At 44.9% G+C, this 21,394-nt stretch overlaps 1 protein-coding gene across 1 annotated transcript in view; it reads left to right on the top strand.

The window, feature by feature from the left end:
• Positions 1-21,394, top strand: part of LOC126235244 (tektin-1) — a 145,570-nt gene that overhangs the window by 2,368 nt on the left and 121,808 nt on the right. Inside the window, exons 2-3 of the mRNA XM_049943975.1 lie at positions 726-942; positions 20,219-20,525. Coding sequence (XP_049799932.1) covers positions 726-942; positions 20,219-20,525 — 524 coding nt within the window. The remainder of the gene's footprint in view (positions 1-725; positions 943-20,218; positions 20,526-21,394) is intronic.

Genomic DNA, 21,394 nt, shown 5'->3' with positions numbered 1-21,394 from the left:
CATGTCAGCTGATAAATGACATGTGTTGTTTGACATGTGGCCCTGCCTTGAATTGTGTATGTTTTACCAGTAGCGAGGCTGGAGTAGGTGGTTGTGGGGGGATGCATGGGGCAGGTTTTGCAGCAGGGTCAGTTACAGGGGTAGGAACCGCTGGGTAGAGAAGGTGGTCTGGGAATATTGTAGGGTTTGACAAGGATGTTACGGAGGTTAGGGGGGCAACAAAAGGCAACTCTGGGTGGTGTGGGGAGAATATTGTCAAGGGATGATCTCATTTCAGGGCTTGACTTGAGAAAGTCATATCCCTGGCGGAGTAATTTGTTGATGTACTTCGAGGCCTCGAGGCATAGAGTACAGATGCAGATGTAGGTGGAGTTTTATGGGTAAGTGTCAAACTATAAATCCAAAGGGTCAAAGTTCAGTCTCCCATGTTCTTAGGACCTATTTCTGTTCATTATTGCTTCTTTCATCTATAGCTATGATTTGTGTATCTGAAAAATGTGAAGTTTCAGTGTGGCTTAGAGCCCAAGTTAAACCATAGGTTCCCGTATAAACTACTGGGAAAGTCAGTACACAGAAAGGAAGGGCATACTATCATTAATAGGACCATGCCTATTACAGCACTGTATTGTTAAATCAACATAGGGCAAGTATACTTTTTAATACTGTGTACAGAACATCAGTGGACCTTGAGGCTACAGGATACTGTTTCATGTGTCTGTTCTCAGATGGTGGCTCTATGCCAGCTGGGGGTGTGGGTCAGCAACTGGCTGAGGATAGTGTACCTTCGGCACTGCCTGTGCCACCACCTTACCTGCCACAGCCAGAGGACCTGCCGGAACCACAGCTGGTACCAGCCACCGCATGGCGCTCAGAGCCTGAATGGCGTGCACACAACTCCCGGATCATGTCAGCTGCTGCTGCTGCCGTGCACACTGCCAACCTGTGAGTATTCCACCATAACAGCAATTGTGCCATCAAAGTAACAGTAGGCTGCTTCCACTAGGAACATAAATTCAAATTTTGTGTTGTCTAAGGTACGCAATCACAATTTAAAGAGAAAGTAAGAAGTGATATTTCTCATTTATGTATTTTCACATTTGTCCTTCATAGGCAAGCCCCACGTTGTCACCCAACAACGCCCTACAACATTACTGATTTGAGATACCTTTCTGATTGTTTCACAAGTTCCTAGAACAATAATCGCCTCATTGATGATTTCAGTGTCTGGCAACACTGTTGTTAATAGCCATCTCTTGGTGGCTTCCAAGGTGATACTGCTGTTTCCAGCCGCTCTGGCCAGAGCAGCCAGAGATAGTGGTCATGGGTGCATAAGGTGTGACTGTGCGTGTGTTTTTATTTCTTTTCTGAAGGAGGATTCGGTCAAAAGCTCAATGTGTAACAATCTTTTTGTTGTCCCTGTCTGCAACTCATCATGTCATCTTTATGGTAAGTAGCAATCCACCTTTTTTATAATTGTTTATATTCCAACCTGGGCGTTTCAGTGAACAGTACAGAGTATTCAGCAATACAAATGTGGTTTAGGTATGTTCCATTATTACATATTCTTTCTTTTTCTTCCAGATTAGGGTTGTGAAGATTTACTTCAGAGCTGCCAAGAATAGCTTTTGTGATATGCAAGCTCCTTGAATGATTCCTCTTTCCATTCTAACTTTTCCACTATCCCAATGAAATGTAACAAAAACTGTGATACTGACATAAATATTCTCCATCATACTAATGTCTTGTTGTTGAAGGCTGTGAATACAGATTTTGTTGAAACTGAATCAAAAAAATTTCAAACTATATAAATACCAGATAAAGTGATAATTTATATTCATTGCTTCATTCTATAATCTAGGTCATGCCATGTAAGTGGTTCATTGTGACACACACTTCTAAATAAATATGGATGGGAAAAGTGTGATGCAGCTGTAACAGATTTTAGACTTTCAGGTCATTTCTGCCAAATAATAATAGAAAAATCATGTTTAGAAAAAAATCATAAACTACAGTTCTACTAAACACCTTTGTCAAAATGCAAGATTTCTCAATATTTTCTAACAAAAGTCAGGTTGAAGTGAATACAGAAATCAGGTAACTGCAAAATGGAACAATAACAAAATAAAAGGTGTTCTAGGATCAACGAAAAATGTGGTTGACAAGCTAAATACTGGTGATGAAATCGGTTGTGAATGTGGACTGGTGTATGTAGGCAAGACAGGATGGCCAATCAGCTCACTAATTGCAGACCATCGAAGATATATCTGTCTGGGACAATGCATCAGGTCGGCGTTGGTGGAACACCAGCGTGAATGCAATAAAGAGATAGTGTACTGTGAAGCACGGGTACTAGAGACACAGCCATTTACATTGTGGAGGAAGATTAGAGAGCTGACAGAAATAACCAAGTGACCTGCCAATGTGAATGGAGAGGACAGGTATAGGCTTCTGGCATCATGGCTGCCAGCAGTGACAATGCTACAGGAGGATAGCACATGCAAAGTAATTCACACAGGTATGCAGGAGACCATGGTGGCTATACATGCATAGAACACATGCAGGCAGTGTGGTTTCAGCTGCCTGAGACTGCAGTCATGTATGTGAATTGCATTTGCGTGTGTGTGTGTGTGTGTGTGTGTGTGTGTGTGTATTGCGTGTGTGTGTGTGTGTGTACGTATGTGTGTCTATTGTTGACAAAGCCCTTGGCTGAAAGCTTTAAGTGTGAAAATCTTTTTGTTGTGCCTATCTGTGACTCAGCATCTTGGCTATATGGTGAGTAATGACTTCCCTTCTCAGAATATTGATATAGAACGTTAATAACATTTGTTTTTTTAAAAAAAAGCTTTAAGCATTTTCACATAAAAAATTAGAGCCATTAATTTTCAGCACCCACTTGTATGTGTGTATGTACATGTATGTATGAATCTACACTGAGGTGACAAAAGTCATGGGGTAGCGATATGAACATATACAAATGGTGGTAGTATCGTGTACACAAGGTGTAAAAGGGCAGTGTATTGGTGGAGATGTCATTTTTACTCAGATGGTTCTTGTGTAAAGGTATACAGCATAGTTATGGCTGCACAACAGGAATTAACAGACTTTGAACGAGGAATGGTAGTTGGGGATAGAAGCATGGGACATACCATTTTGGAAATTGTTAGGGAATTCAATATTCCAAGATCTAAAGTGTCAAGATTGTGCCGAGAATACCAAATTTCAAGCCCTACATGTCACTATGGACAGTGCAGTGGCCAATGGCTTTCACTTGATGATCAAAAGTAGCGGCATTTGTGTAGAGTTGTCAGTGTTAACAGACAAGTGACACTGCCTGAAATAACTGCAAAAATCAATGTGGAATGTATGAGAAACATATATGTTAGGACAGTGCAGTGAAATGTGGCATTAATGGGCTATGGCAGCAGACGACTTATGCAAGTGCCTTTGCTAGCAGCACATCATCACCTGTAGTTCTGCTCCTGGGCTTGTGACCATATTGGTTGGACCATAGCTGATTGGAAAACTGTGGCCTGGTCAGCTGAGTCCTGATTTCAATTGGTAAGCAGTGATGGCAGGGTTGAAGTGTGGCACAGATCCCACAAAGCCATGACCCAAGTTGTCAACAAGGCGCTGTGCAAGCTGGTAGTGGCTCTGTAATGGTGTCCGCTGTGTTTACATGCAATGGACAGGGTCCTCTGGTCCAACTGAACCAATCATTGACTGGAAATGGTTATCTTTGGCTACTTGGAGACTAGTTGCAGCCATTCATAGACTTCATGTTCCTAAACAAAGATGTCATGTTACTGGGTGATATTTGTTCACAATTGGTTTGAAGAACATTCTGTACAATTTTTGTGAATGATTTGGCCACCCAGATCACGTGACACGAATCCTATCAAATATTTATGGGACATAATCAAGAGTTCAGTTCATGCAAAACATCCTGCAGTGGCAACACTTTGCAATTATGGACAGCTATAGAGGCAGCATGGCTCAGTGTTTCTGCAGGGGACTTCCATTGATTTGTTGAGTTCATGCCACATCGAGCTGTTTCAATATGCCAGGCAAAAGGAGGTCCAGCACAATATTAGGCAGTATCCCATGACTTTTATCACCTCAGTGCATATATGTCCAAAACCACTGGATGGATTTCAATCAATCTTTGTACACATGTTACATACTAGTTACTTACTATTTGGAAAAAAAAGTACTGTGGCGGGAAGAACCAGCAACCTTCTATTGGGTTGGGGAGACAACGTGGAGCGAGAATAGGGGGGGGGGGGGGAGGAGAAGGGCAGACAGAGAGGGCAAAGGAGGAGACAGACACAAATTGGGGTGGGGGAGAAGGACATGGACAGAGAGAAGAGAGAGGAGGAGATGGACAGAGAAAGGAAAGAGAAGGAGATGGACAGAGAGTGGGTGGAGGTGGAGATGGAAAGCGAGAGAGGGAGAATATGAGATGGACAGAGAAAATGAAGAGGAGGAGATGGAGAGAGAGTGGGGGAGGAGGAGATGAACAGTGAGAGGGTGGAGGTGGAGATGGAGAGTGAGAGAGGGAGAATATGAGATGGACAGAGAGAGAGGGAAGGAGGAGTTGGATGGAGAGAAGAGGTTGGAGAAGATGGACAGAAGGGAAGGAGCAGATGGGCAAAGAGAGGGAGGAGGAGCAAGACTGTAAAGAAGGGGAGAATCAGATGGACAGAGAGAGGGGCAGGAGGATATGGACAGATATGGGGGACGAGGAGATGAACTAGTAGTAGAATGGAGTATATACAAACTTGTCAATGCTGGGTTCTCGGTTAGTTACTACAATAGTTTGAGCCTCAAATACGACTGTAGCTCTTTAATAAACTTACAAACTGGGGAATATTGTTCCACTCATACCAGTCCTGCATATGTTCTCATCCCATCTTTGCTACTCACATGCCCAAGTATCCTACTTCTTCCAAAGCAAAATGACACTTTTCTGTACATAGCACCAGATATGCAGCCCACAACTTCTGAGATATCTCTTTCAGTAGTTGCCTATTTTTTCTCCATGTCTTTTGAGAATACAGTTATATTATCCAGGTAGATTAGACATTGGTGAGGGTTTGTTCCCCTCAATACTTTGTCCAACAAGCTCCAAAATGTTGCAGGAGCATTCTTCAACCTGCATGGCATCCTCCAGTACTGATAATGACGCCAGGTCCCTGGCAATGCTCTCTGCAGTCTGTCCTACAGAACTACCACCAACTGATGGTATTCACTTCTTAAATTCATGTTGAGAAATACTGGCTCTGTCCCAAGTTATTGATGATCTCCGCTATGTTGGGGACGGGGTATGCATCTGCCACTGTCTCATTATTAAGGTGATGGTAATCACAGCAGAATCTGCACTTCTTAGAAATGTCTGTAGGCGCAGTCACAATATTTGCTTCTCCAAGGACTATTACCCTCTTCTATTATTCCATCAGCCAACTGCTGGTTAATAAACTCCATAACCAGTTGTAGATATCAAGGTATCTGATAGAGTTTTCAGTACACTGGTGTTTCATTTGTGGGAATTAGGTGCTGTGTTATGGACGTCGCTGGCAATGGACCCCGAGGAAAAAACAAGTCTTCGAACTCCAACTATAATTCCCCTGTTTGCACTCTCTCTACCCCATTTAGATGCTCCATCTTCTTACATAATGCAGTCTTAGCAGCAGCCAGTGGGTGCTCACGGTATACAGCCTCTGTACACCAGTCCTTCTCCTCCAGAACATCTAAACTTGCTACTAACATCCCCTTCATCAACTTCACTTCTTTGGCACCAAAATTATGGAGATTTATGCCTTCCTGCCACCTCTCTAGCACACAATCATGTGAATCAAGCCTCAGTGTATTTGTACACAATTTTATCAAATTGCCCAGTATGATAGACACACCCAACAGCAGCCCTACACTGGCAACAGCCTTCCCTTAACTAAAATGTTTTTTTCATTAAGTTCTGCCACACATTGCCAAAGGTCAATTTTGTCATGATGTTGATACAAAAAGTCCACCCCTAGGATCATGTTGTAACCCTTGCATATATGAGGCACTATTTACACATTCTGCTTAAACTGCACTGACTCCAACTGAATACCTACCCTTCACTGATCCCAATGGCCTTGCATCATTACCTCTCACCCCATGCAACCTATAGTGTGATGGTTTCTATCACCTCTGACTCACTCGCTGTGTACAGGGATAGGTGCATGTGAACCTACATCCTACAAAAACTTATACTTCTTGTCCCTTGTAGCATCTATTATTGCACATTCCACCTCTGCATACATACTCGTTGCTTCTAACAAGGAACCCCTTGAGTGCTAGGTGGCAAGTTCAGACTTTAGGAAGGCTCATTTGAAAGTATTGTGTTAACAATTACAAAAGGAAAAATATTAGCTGCTAATGACTCACCACGTGCATCAGGAGGGCAACAGAAAATGAGTGCCTGGGAGGTGAGGGTATTAACCTTCTGTGGGATGTATGTATTACACTTCACAATATGGACATAATTGACACTCAAGAAATATTTAAAACAAACAATTAACATGCAACATGAGCACTGAATGAAAAATGGTATGCCACAGTGTTCAAAAAGTTTTGCACCATCAAGATCGAAGGTGAACTTCTCGGGACCTATAAACTGTGCAGGACATTCAGCTAGGTATTCACTTTTAAAGAATGCATATAGAATCATACTGGTGTAATGAGGTGATGAGAACTGATGGAATGCGAAACAGTCTGTCATGGAGCTTATCATGAAACTGGCTATGCCTTAAGGCATAGCTGTAGGTAGTACGATAATAAGTGTTCATAGGCATGGAAAAACGCGACATCCAGAGGCTGAATTTGTCTAGTTCCAGGTGGTGTGAACTGCAATGTCACACACTTTTCAGGAGGGATATTTAGCTCTAAAGGTGTATAATTTTTATAAGCAGACCAGGAATCAAGGAAAAGCAAGTTGGGCTTCTTTCTGATGAAACAACTATTGTTGTAGATATAATGCAAAGTTTGCTTTGTTTATCATTGCCATTGTTCTGCTTTGTATCAACACCACTAGCACTGTACCACTGTTGTGAGTCACTTGTCAACTAAGCAGTTCAACTATGCTCTGTAGCCCCATGCTGTGCTCACCGTTGGATACCTCCTGACCCCTGTCAGGAGGTGGACAATAGTGTGGCACCGAATGCTGTAAACATCATTGGCCATTTGCTACCTTGCACTCAAGGCGTTCCTTGTAAGTCTAATGTGAACATTTTTTGGCAGGCTTTGGGTTCCTCCTTGTGTTTAATAGCTGCTTATTTCTTCCCTGTCCACATCTATCACAGTTGTCAAAATTCCATTGCTGACACATATGAACTCTCCCCCACTGAAACTAGCCGCACTGCCTCTGCACATGCATTGCCCATTCACATTAGTAACTTCTTACATTTGTGGAGAACATGCCACGCCTATCACATACACCTGTTGACGTAGCAATCTCATGACATTCCATTGATAACTTAGGAGAATTGAACCATTTGGAGCACCTGGGTGTAGCCTTCTTGACATATCATGTGATAAGCCTCTTAGGAAAGTGTTGATTGCTCTTTGTTCGGCTTCCTGCAGCAAAATTTTATTCTTCGCCAGCTTATGTGTACCCACATCCACTTTTCTCATCCTATCACCAAAATCCTTTAATTTTCCCAATGCCTCTTTGCAGTGGTAATCAATCACTCCAAGGGAACATAGCACAGTTCTGTTTCTTATACCTCTGCAGAAGGTCCCTCTTCACTTGTTCATGTTTCACTGCATTCCTCAGCGCCTCTCTTCATCTTACAGAAGTTTTCACCTCTTCCAATAGATGTAATTTTTCCACCTGTAATAACTGCTGATGTCATCAGGTTCTCCACCAATGATACCACATCCACAGACAAGCTTCTGGAAAAGGGAATGATTAGGCTAGCGGCAGCTGGATCTACCTCACTCTTGTTACTGGAGCGATACTGTTTGTCATCCTGAGCTGCATTTTGCCCCCATAACTTCATGTTATCTGTGGCAGCTGTGTTACATTTACCATAAACAGACATACTGCCCCACATCTCTTGACTCTGCTACTGTGACACCTTTTGCCCACAGTTATCCACAGTACACACATCAAAAATATGCAAAAATTCAGACTGAAAATTACCATTAAATTACACTTTACACCTTATTAACCATCTAGACTCCCTACATTGCCACATAATGTGGTCATAACAGTGGCACATCAAACAAGTTACTGACACTGACCCTGTGCACAGTGCAGTACGCCCAATGAGACTACACTGTGTGCATGTAAGAGGCACCAAATACTGCTCCTTGCAGTTACCCTGACATTCAAACGATTAGCCAGTTTCTCTGCCCTTAACAAAGTAACCTTTAAGTTATGGTGACACTCTCACCTAGACCCCATGTCTGTCACACATACCAAAAATAACCAACAGTTCTTTCACCCACGTCACTGTGTTGACACTGCAGGCCATTGTCCACATACCAATCTGCATGAATGATGAACCATCTGCTGCCCACTGAAGATGGTCCTCCTATGTCTGGCATCAACTGTAGCTAACCCAAGAGATGGTGGACAGTTCCAGTTCAGGATGGTGGACAATGAAATGCTGGTGCGGGATTACAGGCTGATGATGGCCCAGAGAGACTCGGCTGTCAAAATTAACGCTTTTTTTTTACTAATACATCATGTTTTTTCAGAGCAGGGTGATACCACAACCTCCACTGCACATGGAGAAGGCTGTGTGACCTAGTAGTAGATGACAGCCAGTGTCCAGCCAGCTGGCTGCAACATACGTGCCAGCTTTGCTTACGCCTGTGCTAGGAATGAGACCCGTGACCCCGTTGTGTGAGTCACACCACAAGCACCTTACATCAACAGTACTTAATGCTGACCTTGCTGCTGTAGCTCTGCAATGAATGGGTCCACCCAATAGCAGTGATGGTGAAAGACGACTGCTGTGCATGGGTTATGACCCAATGTCCCCTGGGCAGAAGTCTGCTTTGCGGGTATGGCCTGCTGCACCACGGCACTAAGTCTGGGAATGGACTTAGTATAGGAAGTAGGTACCATGACAAGAAACAACCTATGACTGCTGCTGGCTGCTCCGTGTTGATCTCCACTTATGATGTAACCCACACATCCTGGTAGAACTGCTGGGCTGCAAATGATATTGCTGCCAAAATGCAGCTACTTATACAAACTTATACAAATCTGTTACGTCAATGTGCTGCTTCTGGTCACTTTCTCAGTGACACCACTGGGGCTTGTTGTTGGAGAAATCCCCTTGCCTTTACTGCAAGAACATTGCATTACAGCCCTGAAGGCAGGTTCACCAAGCGAGACTGCCCTGTCACACAGTAATTCAACAGCTCTGTTGTTATAGCCAAAATGACAATGCATTGCGCTCACCAGTTACCTGCAGCTGCTGCACAGCAGCACACATTCCTGCAGATATGCCCATAATATGTTAGCGGCACTACAGAGCTAAGTGTATCGTTTCCACATAAACCACGTTATGAATAAACGTTTGTTCAGCAATAGTGGTTCCTTTATTATGCTACATAAACGAAATAATATTGCAAGAACAGCATGCATTTACAGTTGCTGGTCAAAGGAAAGGCTAATTCTAATAGGTAGAATATACACGGTCCAGTCACATTAATGTGACCACCGCCTGTGTTCGATGTCAACGAGCAATAACCACTCACAGACGGCCGGTGGCAGCTCTAGCAGTGAAGGGTACATAAAGTGAGTCGGGGGACACGGAAAACAGTGCAGAAGTGATCGTAATGTGGAAACTGAGAGATTTATTTGATATCCAAAAGGGTATGATCATTGTCTTCCGGACCAAGGGTGGAAGCACTTCCGAAACGGCTAAGTTTTTAAACTATCTGCGTGTCACTGTTTTTAAAATATTTACGTGGCAGAAAGGTGCTATCCAAAACCAACTGTGGTGCACCACGGTCTAACGATGACAGGGATGAACAACGGCTGTGGCGATGTGTACAGGCGAACAGACGTGCAGCTATTGAGCAACTAACCATCCAGATGAACCAAGCAGTTACCAACAGTGTCTGCTCAACCACTGTTCAGCAAAAGATGCTGCATATGGGCCTCTGCAGTAGATGCCTTCTCTGCGCGATAGCGATGGAAATGCTATCGACGACAGTGCTGCCAAAGCAGCCTTCCGAAATTCCTTCACGAAATAAGACGAAGTAAAAATTCCAAAATTCGAATCAAGAACAGCTGCCAACATGAGTAACTTAGAAGTAGATATCCTCGGAGTAGTGAAGTAACTTAAATGGCTTAATAATAGCACGTCTTCCAGTTCAGACTGTATACGAGTTACGTTCCCTTGAGTGTATGCTGATGCACTAGCTCCATGCTTAACAATCATATCTACATCTACATGGATACTCGGCAAATCACATTCAAGTGCCTGGCAGAGGGTTCATAGAACCACCTTCACAATTCTCTATTATTCCAATCTCGTATAGCGCGCGGAAAGAATGAACACCTGTATCTTTCTGCACGAGCTCTGATTTCCCTAATTTTATCGTGGTGATCGTTTCTCCCTATGTAGGTTGGTGTCAACAAAATACTTTCGCATTCGGAGGAGAAAGTTGGTGATTGGAATTGCATGAGAAGATTCCGTCGCAACGGAAAACGCCTTTCTTTTAACAATTTCCAGCCCAAATCCTGTATCATTTCTGGGACACTCTCTCCTATATTTCGCGATAATACAAAACGTGCTGCCTTTCTTTGAACTTTTTCGATGTACTCCGTCAGTCCTATCTGGTAAGGACCCCGCACCGCGTAGCAGTATTCTAAAAGAGGACGGACAAGCGTAGTGTAGGCAGTCTCCTTAGTAGGTCTGCTATACAACCGTTCGCTCGACGAAAGATCCGTGCCTAAAGACTGGGAAGTTGCACAGGTCACATCAATGTTTAAGAAAGGTAATACGAATAATCCCCTAAATTACAGGCTCATATCATTAACGTCGATATGCAACTGCATTTTGGAACATATATCGTGTTCGAGCGATATGAATTCTCTCGAAGAAAATGGTCTATTGGCACACAGTCGACACGGATTTAGAAAACTTCGTTCTTGTGGAACGCAACTAGCTCTTTACTCACACGAAGTGTTGAGTTCTATTAGCAAGGTACTTCAAATTCATTCCAGCGGCTTGTAGTGAAATTGCGTGCTTATGGAATTTCGTCTCATTTATGTGACTGGGTTTGTGATTTCCTGCCAGAGAGATCACAGTTCGTAGTATTTGACGGAAAGACATCGAGTAAAACGAAAGTGATTTCTGGCATTCCCCAAGCTAGTGTTTTAGGGCCTTTGCTGTTCCTTATCTATATAAACGATTTGGGACACGATCTGAGGAGCCGTCTTTGGTTTTTTGCAGATGACGCTGTCGTTTATCGACTAATAAAGTCATCAGAAGATCAAAAGAGATTCCAAAACAATTTAGAAAAGATATTGGTATGGTGCGAAAATTGGCAATTGACCCTAAATAACGAAAACATCATCCACATGAGTGCTAAAAGGAATCCGTTACACTTTGGTTACAGGATAAGTCAGTCAAATCTAAAGGTCGTAAATTCTAGTAAATACCTAGGAATTACAATTACGAACAACTTAAACTGGGAGGAACACATAGAAAATGTTGTGGGACTGGCTAACCAAAGACTGCGTTTTATTGGCAGGACACTTAGAGAATGTAACTGATCTACTAAAGAGACTGCGTACACTACACTTGTCCGCCCTCTTTTGGAATAGTGCTGCGTGGTCTTTGATCCTTACCAGTTAGGATTAACGAAGTACATCGAGAAAATTGAAAGAAGAGCAGCACATTTTGTATTATCGTGGAAGAGGGGACAGAGTGTCGGTGACATGATACAGGATTTGGGGTGGACATCATTAAAACAAAGGCGTTTATCGTTGCGGCAGGATATTCTGACGAAATTTGAATCACCAACCTTCTCCTCCGAATGTGAAAATGTTTTGTTGACGCCGACCTACGTAGGGAGAAACGATCACCGTAATAAAATAAGGGAAATCAGAGCTCACACGGGAAGCTATAGGCGTGCGATTTTTCCGCGCGCTGTTGTAGATTGGAATAATAGAAAATTATTGAGAAAGTAGTGTGATGAGCCCTCTGCCAGGTACTTAAGTGTAATTTGCAGAGTATCCATGTAGATGCAGATGTGATGTACCCATGTTAACTGCCGTTCATCGGCGACGAAGACTGGAATTTGCTCGCCAATATCACAATTGGACGTCCACCGACTGCCGACAGGTGGCCTTTTGAGGTGACTCTCGCTTTATGCTCTATTGAACAGATGGCTATTGGCGTGCATGGGTGAAACATCTCAAAGCAGACACCCTGCAACAACTGTCGGAAAGATCCAGGCCAGAGAATATTCCCTCGCTGATCTCGTCATTCTGGAAGGCGCAATGGAGCAAACAAATATGCGTTTATCCTTGAGGGCAATATCCACCCTTACATGCAGTTTGTTTTTCACCGACACAATGGCATCTATCAGCAGGATAATGCAACGTGTCACACCTCACAGTATACGTGCATGGTTCGAAGAGCACTGAGATGGTTTTACTGTTCTCCCCTGGCCACCAGTCTCCCCGGATTTAAACCCAGTCGAGAATTTGTGGGACCGCCTCAACTGGGCTCTTCGCGCCTTGGATCTTGAACCGGGAAAGCCAGTGCAGCTTACCATGGCGCTAGAGTCTCGTGATTAGATTAGATTAGATTAATTATTCATTCCATAGACCCATAAAAGATGGAATCCTCCTGGGTGTGGAACATGTCAGATAAACACATTACAAAAATGTAATTAGAAAAACTTGAGTTTCATTAATTTTAATGATCCTCAGTCAATAAACAGTAAAATTATGTACATGAATTAAATTTAAACTTCTAATATTTACAGGTTTAATACTTACATCTGCTTTCATTAAATCCATCATTCAGACATTTGTTAGTTTCTTGGCTATTACTACTGTTGTGTCTAGACAAGACAGCCTAGACACAATGAGAGGAAGCCGAAAGGCACGCGCTTAAACTCACGCAGGCTGGCGTGAAGTCTGAAACAGGATACGTAATGAATGCTATAAAGAAAAGTACGTAGCTTCTGGAATACTTAACTTTAATCCACATTTGTAGAACATCGCTCTTGATGATACATTAATAGAATCTCAATATCAATTGAATACGGCGCCGTGCTAGGTCGTAGCAAATGTAGCTGAAGGCTATGCTAACTATCGTCTCGGCAAATGAGAGCGTATTTGTCAGTGAACCATTGCTATGAACGTCGGCTGTACAACTGGGGCGAGTGCCAGGACGTCTCTCTAGACCTGCCGTGTGGTGGCGCTCAGTCTGCTATCACTGACAGTGGCGACACGCGGGTCCGACGTATACTAACGGACCGCGGCCGATTTAAAGGCTACCACCTAGCAAGTGTGGTGTCTGGCGGTGACACCACATTCCTCCCCCGCAAATCGGCGAACGGTTGTGTTATAAGGCTTCCGACCGCCGTGGGGAGGACCCCATGTTGACGTATGCGACGAGGTGGGGAGCCTAACAACAGGCGAGGCTGTGCCACCCGCACCCTGCCATTCGGTCCGAGGGGAGCTAGGAAACGCCTGAAAACCTAGTCCAGGGTGCACGTAAACATGCGGTGTATGCGCCCGTAGAGAGACAGGAGGGGCCGAAGGGTCGACCTCCATCGCGTCGGGGTACCCGACGGGCGTAGACGACATGTGGTCCGGAGCGGGCAAGAGGTCCATGTCGGAGGACAGCTGGTCACGGGAAGCGATCGGCGGCGCGTGACCCAGGGAGGCGCCCGGCGGTTGCAGCGACGCGTCCACTGCGGGCGTCGCCGGCGGGAGGACCGGCGGCGGCGGCGGCGGCGGCGGCGGCGGGGGCGCGTCGCCATGGGGCAAAATGGAAGGCAGCGTCGGTAACACCTGGGGATGAGGCGAGCCAGTAGATGGGTCCCCAGGGCGCTGACCGGACGGCACCGTCGCTGAAAGCAGACGGGGAGCGGCAGAACCCGTGCGACGACAGAGGCGCAGCTGATTGAGATGCCGACGCACCTCACCAGAGGCCCCCAAAACCAGATACATAGCGCGGCCGAGGCAGCGAAGAATGCGCCCTGCGAGCCAACGCCGTGAACCTCGATAGTTGCAATAGTATACAACGTCGCCTGGAGCAAAAGCAGGTGGCTGCCGCTGCACAGGAACCTGATGCGGCGGATGTAGCAAAGACATCAAGGTTCGATGAGGACGACCGTGGAGCAACTCAGCCGGCGAGCGACCATCTCGGGGCTGAGAGCGATACGAAGACAAAAAGAGCAATAACGCGTCCTCCCGAGAATGCGACTTTTTCAACTTCAATATCTGCGACTTGAAAGTCCGGACCAATCGGTCAGCGGCACCGTTTGAGTGAGGCGAAAACGGCGTGGATGTCAGATGTTGAATACGATTGGCCTTGCAGAATGACAAATTCTGCGGACATGAATTGTGGGCCACTGTCGGAAACAATAGTCTGTGGAAGACCTTCAATGCAAAAGATAGCGGATAACGCTTGGATGGTGGCAGATGACGTCGTGGAAGACATCCGGACAACAAAAGGAAAATTACTGAATGAATCCACCACAACCAACCATCGAGCACTCCAGAATGGACCAGCAAAATCTATGTGCAAGCGTTGCCAAGGGGAAGTGGCTTTTGGGCATGCAAAGAATTTCCGCGGTGGCGCGGATTGGTGTTCGGCACACGCCATGCAAGAAGAGCACATTTTCGTAATCGCAGCATCGATTCCGAACCAAGTACAGTGCTGACGAGCAAGTTGTTTCGTGCGCACTATATCCCAATGTCCTTGGTGGAGAAGCCGTAAGACAGATGACTGTAACGAACGTGGGACCACGACCTGGGACTGATCATTATCAGAACGCAACAGCAAAACACCACGTCGAACAAAAAGTCTCTCCTTGTGAGCAAAAAATCGGCGAACCAACGGATCCTCGATCCGTGATTTCGACAAGGGCCATTGCGTAGCAACAAAACGCAAAACGGTAGCAAGGACAGGGTCAGCAGCTGTGGCTGTAGCTATACGACGAAAATCAATCGGAAACGATTCGACCACGTCATCGGTTTCCGAATCAATGAACATGCAAGCAAGTTCGGAAGAATCGAATGCTCTATCCTCAGCAACAGGCAAACAGGACAACGCATCAGCGTTTCCGTGCTTAGCAGTGGACCGATACAAGATATCGTAGCGGTACTGCGAGAGAAAAATTGACCAGCGAATGAATTTCTGCGCTGTACGGGGAGGTACAGGCTTGTACGGATGAAAAAGCGATGTCAAAGGTTTGTGGTCTGTGATGATTGTAAAGTGACGACCATACAAGAAATCATGAAAATTAGTAACACCAAATACGAGAGCCAAGGCTTCTTTCTCTATCTGTGAATAATTTCTTTACGCAGACGAGAGCAATTTGGACGCAAAGGCAATAGGGCGATCATGCGAGCCATCTTTGTGCGCGAGCACAGCACCGATCCCGAAATCCGATGCATCTACCATCAACAAAAGGGGTTTCTGGGGATCAAATGGCGTAAGGCAAGTATTTGAAAGCAACGCCGATTTCAACTGGCGAAAGGCGCGGTCGCATTCCGTCGTCCAGATGAACGGAACACCTTTACGGCGTAAGCGATGAAGCGGAGCTGAAATGGAAGAGGCATGGGGAATATATCGGTTGTAATAATTAATTTTACCCAGCACACTCTGTAGCTGCTTCAAATTCTACGGCGAAGGCAAGTCTTGTATGGCACGGAGGTGCTCGGGACTGGGATGTATGCCTTGGGCATTGATTACATGTCCCAAATATGGTAAGCCACGAGCAAAAAACACACATTTGTCCTTCCGCAAGCGAAGACCATTTTGTCGCAAGACCTGAAATAATGTTCTGAGATTGGCTAAATGTTCTTCTTTCGTCTTTCCGGAGATCACAATATCGTCCAGATAGTTAGCTGCAGTAGGGACCGAGGCACAAACAGTTTGCAGATATTGCTGAAACAATGCAGGGGCGGATGCACACCCGAATGGCAGTCTTTTGAATCGGTACAAACCAAGATGCGTGTTAACCACCAAGACGCGCTGGGATTCGTCGTCCACTGGTATTTGCAAGTACGCATCTGCTAGGTCCAACTTCGAAAAATATTTACCCGGGCACAGTTTGTCAAAAAGATCTTCCGGGCGGGGTAAAGGGTAAGTTGCAATCACTAGTTGTGGATTCATCGTAGCCTTGAAGTCCACACAAAGTCTCAATTTTCCGGAAGGTTTTGGCAAAATTACTAAGGGTGATGCCCAGAGAGAAGCCTGCACACGTTCAATCACACCTAGTGATTCCAAATCGTGTAATGTTCTTGTGACCTCATCACGCAATGCGTGGGGAACATTGCGCGCTCTGAAAAATTTCGGTTGCGCGTTTACTTTCAGTTCCAAATGTGCTTCATAGTTCTTAGCGCAACCAAGGCCCGGTGCAAAAATGTCTGCAAATTCTTCACATAGACGAGAAACACTGGCTGAAGGCACAGTCTGGTTCACTGATAGGACCTGATGTACTATAGACAAGTTAAACAACTGAAATAAATCTAAACCAAACAAGTTCACTGCAGAAGAAGAACGAAGTACGTAAAATGACACAAGTTTTGTTTGTCCCTTGTATGTTGCAAGAAGGCTGCACTGTCATAACACAGGGATATTCTGACCGGAATATGTAGTTAGTTTAACATTTGCGGCACGCAAGGGAGGTGTGCCCAGTTGTTTGTACGTGTCGTTATTGATCAATGAAACAGCAGCTCCGGTATCGAGCTGGAATGGGATCACGTTGCCAAGAATGTCCAAGTCTACAAAAAGTTTATTGTCCTGCTGACGACAAGAGCGACAGTCTCGTGCAATTGGAACTGACACTGGTACAGAAGCACTCGCGACTTGACGCGATTTCCGTCGTTGACGACGCACACTTTTTGCGGGACGAACACAGTCACTGTTAGAGAGAGAGGCACTGGGCGCAGTGGAATGAACTACATGAATGTCCATGGGCGAAGGTTCACGAGCCTGAGTATTCTTGGTTCGATTCCGGCGCGAAGCAAAGGGCCTGGAATGGTTGTTAGTGTCCGATCTGAGCTTTTTCTGGCAAACACTCTGAACATGTCCTTTTTTATTACAGAAAAAGCAAATAGCTTGGCGTGACAGGCAATTCTCACGCGAATGTCTAGTAGCACACCGCGGGCATGATTTTAGCACTGCAGTTGCTTGCTGTCGCGGCACACGCGGCTGCGCGGACGGGCGCGATGGCTGTTTACTGTTCCGTGCAGCTCGCCCGGCGGGCCGGTTAATGTGACACACGGCTGGCGAAGTTTCAAATGATTCCTGAGCAAAGTCAAGTGTGTCTTGCCTATCCAATATGTCGATCACTTGTTGAAGGGAGGGATTGACTAGTTTCAAAATTTGCTCCCGTATACGAACATCAGAAACGTTCTGTGCAATTGCATCACGTACCATAGTATCTGAATAAGGGAGTCCACATTCACACTCAAAAGCACAATCCCTTGTAAGGCCTTGCAAAATTGCAACCCACTCCCGATTAGTTTGACCGGCCGTACGTTTTGTACGAAAGAAAGTATATCTGTTTGCAACTACATTGACTGATTCCTTGAAATATGCATCTAAAGCAGACAAAATTTCGTCGTAGGACAGAGTTGCTACGTCGCGTCGGGGAAATAATTTCACTATCACACGGTACGTCTGCACCCCTACACACGCCAATAAGTGAGGCTGCCGCTCGTTACCTTGAATTCTGTAGGCGGCGAGATGGAATCCAAATTGGCGTGACCACTCCGTCCAGCTTTCCATTGCCGCATCGAAATGACGAAAAGGTGGTGCAACTGCGTGTTGTGGCTGCGGTAGCGGTGGAGCGGCGGCTGCCACATCGGTTTACATTGCACGTTGACCCTGGACGAGCTGTCCAAGGGCATCCAATAAGGCCTGCGTCTGCTGATTCTGCAAGCGATAAAATTCGGACAGTACATCTGGAGATTGTGGCGAAGCCATGACACAAGTAATCTAAGCAAGTATAAAGAACAAGACCCTGTTTTTACTCGTCGCCAAAAGTGTTGTGTCTAGACAAGACAGCCTAGACACAATGAGAGGAAGCCGAAAGGCACGCGCTTAAACTCACGCAGGCTGGCGTGAAGTCTGAAACAGGATGCGTAATGAATGCTATAAAGAAAAGTACGTAGCTTCTGGAATACTTAACTTTAATCCACATTTGTAGAACATCGCTCTTGATGATACATTAATAGAATCTCAATATCAATTGAATACGGCGCCTTGCTAGGTCGTAGCAAATGTAGCTGAAGGCTATGCTAACTATCGTCTCGGCAAATGAGAGCGTATTTGTCAGTGAACCATTGCTATGAACGTCGGCTGTACAACTGGGGCGAGTGCCAGGACGTCTCTCTAGACCTGCCGTGTGGTGGCGCTCGGTCTGCTATCACTGACAGTGGCGACGCGCGGGTCCGATGTATACTAACGGACCGCGGCCGATTTAAAGGCTACCACCTAGCAAGTGTGGTGTCTGGCGGTGACACCACAACTACCAAGTACTGTCAAAAATTAAAGTAAATTATTCATTTCAGTGATCCTCAGTTAAGAACAGTCAGATTACGTACAAGATTTAAAATTAAACTTCCACTATTTACAGACTTAAAGACTTACATCTGCTTTCCATACATGCATCATTCACACAGTAGGTAGTTACTTGGCTGTTACAACCAAGTATTGTCAAAAATTAAAGTATAATAAATTTTCATTAAAATGGTCTACTGCACTTTTTGAGAAACTCATGGACGGAACAGACGGAGTTGGCTACCAAAAATTCTTTTAAATTATGTTTAAATTGTGCCTTGTCTGAAACTAAACTCTTAATGGTTGCTGGTAACTTATTGAAAATATGCTCCTTTCTCGGCAAGAGTAAGTGATTTTAAATCTTTATGTATATTGTTCTTATTGATACTGTGTACTAAGCAGTTAGTTGGAAAAAGAGATGTGTTATTTACAAAAAACTACATTAAGGAATAAATATACTGAGAAGCTGTGGTTAATATGCCCAATTCTTTGAATAGGTTTCGACTTAATGTTCTTGGATTTACACTACTCATTACTCTTCTGTAAACTAAACATTTTTTCTCTGTTTGTGGAGTTATCCCAAAATATGATACCATATGACATAATGGAGTGAAAATAAGCAAAATATGCCAGTTTTTTATATTTGTATCTCATATGTCTGAAATCATTCGCATTGCAAACACAGACTTGTTTAGGCGCTTTAGCAGTTCGTTAGTATGTTACTGCCAACTGAATTTATTATCAAGTTGTAATCCCAAGTATTTTACACTCTCAAGTTCTCCTATTTCCATGTCATCATATTTTATACACACACCACAAGGAAATCTCTTGGAAGTTCTGAACTGCATATAGTGGGTCTTTTCAAAGTTTAATGACAGTGAATTGGCTATGAACCACTTATTAATGTCAGTAAAAACTTTATTAGCTGTCCTTTCTAAATTTATATTTGGTTTACTATTTATTGCAATGTTTGTATCATTTGCAAATAAGACAAACTTGGCATCTGGTAATGTAACAGATGACAGGTCATTAATATACACAAGAAACAGTAGTGGACCTAGTATGGAACGTTGGGGAACACCACATGTAATTTGTTCCCAGTCAGATGATGTCTGATTGCCTACTGCTGAAGTGTTACGTAATGACACCCTTTGTTTTCTGTTAGTAAGTTATGACTGAAACCACTTTGCAGCACTACCAGTGACGCCATAATATTTTAATTTAGTTAAAAGACTGCTGTGATTCACACAGTCAAACGCCTTTGACAGGTCACAGAATATGCCAGTTGCCTCGTAGCGTTCTGCGCTGCTAAAGTTGGTTATTCAGGTTTAAATATTTGGTTATTCTGGCTTTTTTGACAGATGGTCACATTAATGTGACTGGAGAGTGTAGGAACTCAGACGCGTAATCTAAGATACAGTATAGCGATGTCAGTGGTGGTGACTGGCCGGCAGGTCGGACACGGCGACGCGGCAGTGCATGGAGCGGTCGGCGGCGACGACGGACGCGTCGCAGCGAGCGTCCACGGAGCAGCTGCGGGCGCGCGCGCACGCGCTGCACTGCGCGCTGGGCGAGCTGTCGCGCGCGGCCGAGGCGGCGGCCGGCGAGCTGTCGCAGCTGCTGGCGACGCGCCGCCGCCTGCGCGCCGCCCTCGACGCCCTGCGGCTGCCCGCCTGCATCGTCGCCGAGTGCCTCGACCGCCGCAGGGACCGCCCCGGCGCCGAGCTCGTCGCCGACTGCGCCGACCGCGAGCTGCGCAAGGTCTTACACCTCTTCCTACAGTGCGCGCAAAATGCCTTCGCTATAGTCCGATCCACGAACGGTGGTGGCTCGCACATGTCGTCCTCGTTCATTGCGTGTAGCAATCGTGGGATGTAGCACTTCCACTGTGCTGTCTTCAAAATTCGTCGAACACTTGAGCGACTCACTCCAGTTTCACGGGCACACTGTCTCACAGACTTCGGTGGTGAGCGAGTGAATTGTTGTAACACACGACGACAGTTAGCTGGACTTGTTACTGTTACAGGTCGTCCAGATCGTTGTTTGTGTGCATCTTTAACACAGTCTTCGGCTTCAAATTTGTCTCGAATGCGACAAATCGTTAAACGTGTCGGTGGCTCTGCTTGATACTCATTTCGCCGTTGCCGTTGAACCTCATTAATGTTTTCGTACTTAAAATACCACTTCAAAACTGACTTCCTTTCATCGAATGTAAGCCTTGCTCCAGCCATGTTTACTCGAGAAACTAGGTGCAACTAAGAATAAAGCACTGACTATCTGGCGACTGTCATCTGACAAAACAAAACAACGCTTGTGTGGCGATTGCCGGAACTACAAACTATTACACTACCAAAGATGAGACAACTCCGTCAATTAGTTTGCCAGTTATGAACATTTAAACAGTGGATACATTTTTTCGGACCCTCTGTAGAATTTATGAATGACAAAAGCAAGATTCAGGATGATTGTTCTTGACGAAAAGTCATATAGTAAATTCTCCACACTCCTCAGAACTAAAAGAATAGCAAAAGTATCGTCTAAACATTCCAAAATAACTTCGTTTAGCTGCTCGATAAAGTACATACATTCAAATACATCCACCAATATTTAGAAGGCATTAATGTCCTTTT

This window comes from Schistocerca nitens, chromosome 2 (genome assembly GCF_023898315.1).
Source record: "Schistocerca nitens isolate TAMUIC-IGC-003100 chromosome 2, iqSchNite1.1, whole genome shotgun sequence".
In the NCBI taxonomy this organism is placed as follows: domain Eukaryota; kingdom Metazoa; phylum Arthropoda; class Insecta; order Orthoptera; family Acrididae; genus Schistocerca; species Schistocerca nitens.
Note: the sequence above shows the minus strand (reverse complement) of the source record. Positions and strands in the feature narration are given on the sequence as shown.